Source organism: Vicia villosa, linkage group LG2 (assembly GCF_029867415.1).
Source record: "Vicia villosa cultivar HV-30 ecotype Madison, WI linkage group LG2, Vvil1.0, whole genome shotgun sequence".
NCBI lineage: Eukaryota > Viridiplantae > Streptophyta > Magnoliopsida > Fabales > Fabaceae > Vicia > Vicia villosa.
Window position 1 is genome coordinate 148,296,045 of NC_081181.1, and position 8,856 is coordinate 148,304,900.

General features: G+C 43.7%; 2 protein-coding genes across 2 annotated transcripts; both read left to right on the plus strand.

Annotated features, from left to right (window-relative positions):
• Positions 1-403: 403 nt before the first annotated feature.
• On the plus strand, positions 404-853 carry LOC131650278 (uncharacterized). The gene has a single exon (XM_058919994.1). The coding sequence runs from the start codon at positions 404-406 to the stop codon at positions 851-853; it is 450 nt and encodes a 149-aa protein (XP_058775977.1).
• A 6,206-nt stretch (positions 854-7,059) lies between these two features.
• On the plus strand, positions 7,060-7,605 carry LOC131650279 (uncharacterized). Its single transcript, XM_058919995.1, has one exon. The coding sequence runs from the start codon at positions 7,060-7,062 to the stop codon at positions 7,603-7,605; it is 546 nt and encodes a 181-aa protein (XP_058775978.1).
• Positions 7,606-8,856: the final 1,251 nt, after the last annotated feature.

Here is an 8,856-nt window from a genome sequence, read left to right on the forward strand (position 1 = left end):
TTTTGGCCATGATACATTCGGCTTTTGTACCTCGTGCTTGTGATGTTTTTATTATCTTTCCGCTGCGACATTATGTAATCGTTGTCTTTATGAAACCATATTTAATACTTTATGCATATTATTCTAGATAAATATGTGTGGGGTGTTACAGTTAGTATCAGAGCAGGTCGATTCTCGGCTTTGCTAAAGACACATCATAATGCAGTACAATTCTGCCTCATATGTGTATAGCCGGCATGATTCCGTATGTCTTACCTATGGCATTGAGCCTGATCAACTTAATTCCGTGTGTAGGACAGACAGGGAGATGGCTGAGCAACGCAGAGGTCCCGGAAGGCCTAGAACTAGGAATGTGGAACCCGAGCAAGCAGCTGGGAATGCAGGCGTACCTTGGCAACAGATAATGCAACAGATGCAACAGCAGAATCAGATGATGATGCAGATGATGCAGGGTATGCAGGGACAACAACCTCCTGCTCCAGTTCCTGTTCCACAAGCTCCAGCAGGGCCAGATTTTCGTGCTTTCTTCAGAATGGATCCTCCAGAGTTTGCAGGTGGCTTAGACCCGGTGGTAGCACATGATTGGTTGGCTAGTATGGAGAGGATATTCCAGGCAATCCAGTGTAATGAAGAAGAGAAAGTAATCTTTGCTACGCAGAAGATGAAGGGACCGGCTCTTAGGTGGTGGAATACCGCATCTACCTATTTCACTACTCAGGAGATCCCTAAGGATTGGCATCATTTCAAGGCGGCATTTCTGGAGAAGTATTTTCCTAACAGTGTTCGGACCCAGAGAGAAAGAGAATTCCAAAACTTTAAGCAAGGCAACTTGTCTGTTTCTGAGTATGCTTAGAAGTTTGAAGACATGGCTGATTACTCACGGCAGGCTGTCTATGCCCCTGATGAATTATGGAAGATTGATCAATTCTTGATGGGTTTGAGGGCTGATATTGCTCATAGTGTGTCCCAGAGGGAGTTCACTACTTATGCTGAGTGTTTGAGACAATGCTATGTTGCGGAGAATAGTCTGAAGAGGGTTCAAGAGGAGAGGAACCAGAACAGAACTAATTTCAGAGAGCAAGGAAGACTGGGCCAGCACCTAAAGCCCCGTAACTCTCCATCAAAGAAGAAGCAAGGCTATGGTGACCAATCCAATCGACACCCTTATTGTGACAAGTGTAAAAGAAGACACCCTGGGGATTGCAAGCCCACTTCAGTGACTTGTTATGAGTGTGGCGAGCAAGGTCACATATCTACGTATTGTCCCAAGAAGAAAACTCAGGATAAGACCACAGGTCGCGTCTATACCTTGGATGCAAGAAAGGCCAAAGGAAACAACAATCTCATCGCAGGTACTTGTTATGTAAGCAATCAACCCTTATGTGTTTTAGTGGATTGTGGAGCTACTCATTCCTTTGTTTCAACTGAATGTGTTTGTCGACTTGGTTTGGAAGTTACTCCATTACCCTATCCTATGGTCATTTCTTCGGCGACCGATGATACGGTGGAAGCCCGACTGATTTGTAAGGATTGTTCAGTATCTTTTAATGGTCGTGACTTTCCAATTGATCTAATTTGCTTACCCCTCAAGAGACTTGACGTCATTCTCAGAATGGATTGGTTATCCCTTAATTCGGTGTATATTGGTTGTAAGGAAAAGGCCATATTCATTCCGGCAGAAGAGACTTCCTCCGATGATGCAATTACCAAGTTGATAGAAGGTACGATCAACGCGGTTAACTATCTCTTTTCCCAAGAAAGATCTTTTCTTTTAGTTCTTTCCAAGGAACCATCTGTAAGAATGGCATTGTCAGAGATTCCAGTGGTGTGCGAGTTTCCTGATGTGTTTCCTGAGGATATCACTTCTCTTCCTCCGGAAAGGGAAGCAGAATTCTCCATTGATCTTGTTCCTGGTACTTCCCCAGTTTCCATTACTCCATATAGGATGTCTCCTATTGAACTCAGAGAACTGAAGAACCAGTTAGAAGAACTTTTAGCTAAGCATTTTATTCAGTCCAGTGTTTCTCCATGGGGAGCTCCTGTTCTTTTGGTAAAGAAGAAAGACGGAAGTATGCGCTTGTGCATCGATTATCGTCAGCTTAATAAAGTTACCATAAAGAACAAATACCCCTTACCACGGATTGATGACCTCCTAGATCAGTTGAAAGGAGCCAGTGTGTTCTCGAAGATTGATCTCAGGTCAGGGTATCATCAAATTCGGGTAAAGAGCTCAAATGTGCCTAAGACTGCATTCAGGACTCGGTATGGACATTACGAGTTTTTAGTTATGCCTTTCGGTGTGACTAATGCTCCGGCGGTTTTCATGGATTACATGAATCGAATCTTCCAACCTTACCTGGATCAGTTTGTGGTGATCTTCATCGATGATATCTTGGTATATTCCCGTTCTCCCGAAGAACATGAAGAGCATTTGCGGATTGTGTTGTCTACTCTTCGAGAGAAACGATTGTACGCAAAGTTCAGTAAGTGTGAATTTTGGCTATCCGAAGTAAGTTTCCTTGGTCACGTCATCTCTGGGGGAGGCGTGGCAGTGGACCCTTCTAAAGTAGAAGCGGTGGTGAATTGGGATCGACCGAAGAGTGTGACAGAAGTCAGAAGCTTCCTAGGGTTGGCAGGCTATTATCGGAGATTCATTATGGGATTTGCTAAGTTAGCACTACCATTGACAAAGCTCACTCGAAACGAAGTCGCCTTTGAATGGGATTCCGAATGCGAACAGAGTTTTCAGAAGCTTAAGAGGAAGTTGACTACTGCACCCGTGTTAGTAATTCCAGACCCAAACCGATCTTATGAAGTATTCTGTGATGCTTCTAAGAAGGGCTTGGGTGGGGTATTGATGCAAGACGGTCAAGTTGTGGCTTATGCATCCCGACAATTGAGACCTCACGAAGAGAACTATCCTACCCATGATCTGGAACTTGCTGCAATAGTCTTTGCACTCAAGGTATGGCGTCACTACTTGTATGGAGTTCACTTTGAGATGTTCAGTGATCATAAAAGCTTGAAGTACCTTTTTGATCAGAAAGAGTTGAACATGCGACAAAGGAGATGGATGGAGTATCTTAAGGATTATGATTTCGAATTGAAATACCATCCAGGAAAGGCTAATAAAGTAGCAGATGCCTTAAGTAGGAAGGAATTTCGGATTCCAGATTTGATGATGTTAGAGTATGGATTATTAGAGAAGTTTCGAAATCTCAACCTCCAGTTCGATTGGACACCCAATGGTGTACTAATTAGTAACTTGAGTATTCAGAACGAACTGCGAGAGAGGATTCGGGTGACTCAAGGATATGACGAGCAATTGCAAGCAAGTGAGAACTTACCCGATATCACTAGAGCACCTGACGGAATCCTTTTGTTTAAGGGAAGGATGTGTATACCTAGTGATTTAGAACTGAAGCGTCTGATTCTCGATGAAGCCCACAAGAGTAAATTTTCTATTCATCCTGGATCGACCAAAATGTATCAAGATTTGAAGAAAGACTTTTGGTGGCCAGGAATGAAGAAGGAGATTGCAGAATATGTGGCACAGTGTCCTATCTGCCAACAGGTTAAGATTGAACATCAGCGACCAGGCGGAATGTTGCAGCCGTTGGAGATACCTGTGTGGAAGTGGGATTCTATCTCCATGGACTTCATTGTGGGATTACCTCGTGCTCGAGGCGGATATGATTCTATATGGGTAATAGTGGACATGTTGACTAAGTCGGCTCACTTTTTGCCTGTAAAGAAGACTCACAAGGTGATACATCTCGCGAGACTTTTCATAGCGGAGATTGTGCGGTTGCATGGTGTGCCATCCAGTATAGTGTCTGATCGAGATCCAATGTTCACTTCAAGATTCTGGAAGGCGTTCCATAAGGAAATGGGGACTAGACTGGATATGAGTACTTCTAATCATCCTCAAACTGACAGACAGACGGAAAGAACCATTCAGACGATAGAAGATATGTTAAGAGCTTGTATTCTGGAAGAAGGTGGGAGTTGGAAGGATCATTTACCCTTGGTAGAGTTCGCATATAATAACAGTTACCATGCCAGTTTGGGTATGGCTCCCTATGAGGCTCTATATGGGAGAAAGTGTCGATCTCCTGTGTGTTGGGCTGAAGTGGGAGAAAAGAGTATTCTTGGACCGGAGATTATACAAGAGACCACTGAGAAGGTCAAAGTGATTCAAGATAACCTTAAGAAAGCTCAAGACCGACAGAAAAATTATGCAGACAAGCGAAGGAGGCCTTTAGAATTCGATATTGGAGACCACGTGTATTTGAAGGTTACCCCGAGATTAAGATTAGGAGGACTGTTCAAAATGCGCAAGCTTAGTCCGAGATATGTGGGACCATACCAGATCTTGAGTCGGGTGGGCGAAGTGGCTTATCAGTTGGCATTGCCACCTTCACTATCCGGACTGCATGATGTGTTCCATGTATCTCAGCTCCGAAGGTTCGTGCCTGACGCTCTTCACCCTATCCTCCCAGATTCTGTTGAAATAGAACTAGATCTCTCCTATGATCCCCAACCTTGCGGTATTTTGGAGTATGCTAGCAGGTCCCTGAGGAACAAAGAGATACCTCTCGTAAAAGTGTTGTGGGATGAGATGCGTCCTGAGGAAGCTACTTGGGAACTTGAGTCAAAGATGCGAGAATCCTACCCTCACTTGTTCTGGTAAGTTCGAATTCGAGGGCGAATTCTAATTAAGGGGGGAGAATGTAATACCAAGTATTATAATTGTCCTATTATTATTACTAAATTGTTTTGGTATAAATGATGGATAAACATAATACACATTCTTACTAATAGGCTTGTTATGATAATTGAGCCAATTAGTGACATGGGAGGGTAGTTTAGACATTTCCCACTTAATTAGATGTAAGACTTGGGTTGTGGTCCCTCACTCTCTTTACTCTTGCAAAACCAGAATTGTTGTTGGAAGGGAAAGAAACGTGAAATAGGAGGAGTGAAGCCATTGTCATCTTCAAGCTTGCATGTACCAAGATCAGCCTTGAGCTCAGATTTTCACCACTTCCATCTCTGTTCCAGCTTCTTCTTCATCTCTAAGGTGAGTCCCTAGATAGAAAATGGGGTTTTGATTCAATTGGGAACTTTTGGGGTTTAAGGGTTTTGAGAGATTATGCCCAAATTCTTGCTAATAACATGTTTTAATGTTGTTTATCACTTGTTTATACCATGTGCTGGCTGGATATACCCTTAATTCGTGCATGCAGGTGGATTTAAGGGGTTAGGGTACCCCAGGTCAGAACTGATGAGTTATGCGTTTTTCTGCATCTGCTATGGTTCGCTGAGCGGACTAAGGCCGCTGAGCGGATGCTGAGCATTTCTCCAGAAATTCGCAATCCCGTTGAGCGGACCTACCCAGGCCGCTAAGCGGAGAATGCTGTTTGCAGGAAATAATTATCGCGAGGCCGCTAAGCGACGCGAGGCCGCTAAGCGGAGGAACAGTTGAGGTTCGCCCCTGGAAAGCCCGCTTACAGCCCGCTAAGCGGCCAGTGCTGAGCAGCATTTTATTTTCTTTCCCTAAGAGCAGTTTTGGTTCCTAATTTGTAATCAAACTCCTTCTTAATTATTAGTATGCATATGTACGTCTGATGAGTAGTATTTTATAGCACATGTTAACCTTGTTTCCGTTTGGCTACTCATGATTGAATATTATACGTAACGTAGATATGCTATCCAACAATTTTTGTCTATTCATTTGAGATTAAATATGAATGATATGATGATAAGATGGCACAATATGTGTGGTGTCCGATGTTTCGGTTAAACATTCGGATTGAATTGCCTTTTGTGACTTTACGCTTGTTATGCGTGTGTATGCTTGAATCGAAGCGGGCCAGGGGCTAGGTTGATTTATGACTCGGGCTTTGTGATCAATGAGTCATCCCGGGCTTTGTGATCAATGGGACAGCCCGATCATGTGATCTTGGGCTCACACCTGAGCTACCGTTGCAGTGTGCTTGTGAGGGTCTGGAGGCTCTCCCACTTGGTGTTAACACACTTGCGTGCTCGGTATGGTGGGGTTATATAACCACGTAGGTTAACACATAATCGATAACTCACCTCTAGTGAAGTCAAGTAGACTACACACTAGGCTTTCGCCCGATGGGCTCATGTGTTAAGATGGCGTGTTGTACTTGATGTCAACACACGTGCGTAAAGGTGGCTATTGGGACAATGACGCCCTTTCGGCTAAGGTCATCTCGCGGCCAATTAGGCTTGTGCGAACCCATTTAACCATTCTTGCAGTGTGCTTGTACAAGTCTCTTGACATTAGACATGGGTGTAACTCATCGAGGGTGTGTTCTATAACCTAGTCGAGGCATTAACGCGCTTCTTGATTCCTTGTATGTGGATGCGGGTTTTTCATACTTGTTTGTGATGTACATGTGATAAGAGGAGTCCTATGGTGGACGACTCCTTGTTTTCTCCGTGTTTGTACCGGTTGTGAGATTAAACCCCGAACCAATGGTGGATTCGGTCTTAATGCATGTACCCTGTAGATCCGAGTGGACTAATAGGATAGGCGAACTCACTGAGATTTAGTAATCTCATCCCATTCCAATTCTCTTTTTTAGGTGGTTCAAGGCAAGATCATGGCAAAGGCAAGGCGGATTAGTCCTTTGGCGTTGTTGCTAGATATTATCTTTTGTTCGCATTTTATGCTTTTGTAGTACCGTGTTGGATATTGTACTATTTTGGATGTATTATCATTTTGGCCATGATACATTCGGCTTTTGTACCTCGTGCTTGTGATGTTTTTATTATCTTTCCGCTGCGACATTATGTAATCGTTGTCTTTATGAAACCATATTTAATACTTTATGCATATTATTCTAGATAAATATGTGTGGGGTGTTACAGTTGGTATCAGAGCAGGTCGATTCTCGGCTTTGCTAAAGACACATCATAATGCAGTACAATTCTGCCTCATATGTGTATAGCCGGCATGATTCTGTATGTCTTACCTATGGCATTGAGCCTGATCAACTTAATTCCGTGTGTAGGACAGACAGGGAGATGGCTGAGCAACGCAGAGGTCCTGGAAGGCCTAGAACTAGGAATGTGGAACCCGAGCAAGCAGCTGGGAATGCAGGCGTACCTTGGCAACAAATAATACAACAGATGCAACAGCAGAATCAGATGATGATGCAGATGATGCAGGGTATGCAGGGACAACAACCTCCTGCTCCAGTTCCTGTTCCACAAGCTCCAGCAGGGCCAGATTTTCGTGCTTTCTTCAGAATGGATCCTCCAGAGTTTGCAGGTGGCTTAGACCCGGTGGTAGCACATGATTGGTTGGCTAGTATGGAGAGGATATTCCAGGCAATCCAGTGTAATGAAGAAGAGAAAGTAATCTTTGCTACGCAGAAGATGAAGGGACCGGCTCTTAGGTGGTGGAATACCGCATCTACCTATTTCACTACTCAGGAGATCCCTAAGGATTGGCATCATTTCAAGGCGGCATTTCTGGAGAAGTATTTTCCTAACAGTGTTCGGACCCAGAGAGAAAGAGAATTCCAAAACTTTAAGCAAGGCAACTTGTCTGTTTCTGAGTATGCTTAGAAGTTTGAAGACATGGCTGATTACTCACGGCAGGCTGTCTATGCCCCTGATGAATTATGGAAGATTGATCAATTCTTGATGGGTTTGAGGGCTGATATTGCTCATAGTGTGTCCCAGAGGGAGTTCACTACTTATGCTGAGTGTTTGAGACAATGCTATGTTGCGGAGAATAGTCTGAAGAGGGTTCAAGAGGAGAGGAACCAGAACAGAACTAATTTCAGAGAGCAAGGAAGACTGGGCCAGCACCTAAAGCCCCGTAACTCTCCATCAAAGAAGAAGCAAGGCTATGGTGACCAATCCAATCGACACCCTTATTGTGACAAGTGTAAAAGAAGACACCCTGGGGATTGCAAGCCCACTTCAGTGACTTGTCATGAGTGTGGCGAGCAAGGTCACATATCTACGTATTGTCCCAAGAAGAAAACTCAGGAGAAGACCACAGGTCGCGTCTATACCTTGGATGCAAGAAAGGCCAAAGGAAACAACAATCTCATCGCAGGTACTTGTTATGTAAGCAATCAACCCTTATGTGTTTTAGTGGATTGTGGAGCTACTCATTCCTTTGTTTCAACTGAATGTGTTTGTCGACTTGGTTTGGAAGTTACTCCATTACCCTATCCTATGGTCATTTCTTCGGCGACCGATGATACGGTGGAAGCCCGACTGATTTGTAAGGATTGTTCAGTATCTTTTAATGGTCGTGACTTTCCGATTGATCTAATTTGCTTACCCCTCAAGAGACTTGACGTCATTCTCGGAATGGATTGGTTATCCCTTAATTCGGTGTATATTGGTTGTAAGGAAAAGGCCATATTCATTCCGGCAGAAGAGACTTCCTCCGATGATGCAATTACCAAGTTGATAGAAGGTACGATCAACGCGGTTAACTATCTCTTTTCTCAAGAAAGATCTTTTCTTTTAGTTCTTTCCAAGGAACCATCTGTAAGAATGGCATTGTCAGAGATTCCAGTGGTGTGCGAGTTTCCTGATGTGTTTCCTGAGGATATCACTTCTCTTCCTCCGGAAAGGGAAGCAGAATTCTCCATTGATCTTGTTCCTGGTACTTCCCCAGTTTCCATTACTCCATATAGGATGTCTCCTATTGAACTCAGAGAACTGAAGAACCAGTTAGAAGAACTTTTAGCTAAGCATTTTATTCAGTCCAGTGTTTCTCCATGGGGAGCTCCTGTTCTTTTGGTAAAGAAGAAAGACGGAAGTATGCGCTTGTGCATCGATTATCGTCAGCTTAAT

What these genes read in the sequence shown, in the direction of transcription:
- LOC131650279 (XM_058919995.1), top strand. Translation starts at nt 7,060, where the DNA reads ATGGCTGAGCAACGCAGAGGTCCTGGAAGGCCTAGAACTAGGAATGTG.
- LOC131650278 (XM_058919994.1), top strand. Translation starts at nt 404, where the DNA reads ATGCAACAGATGCAACAGCAGAATCAGATGATGATGCAGATGATGCAG.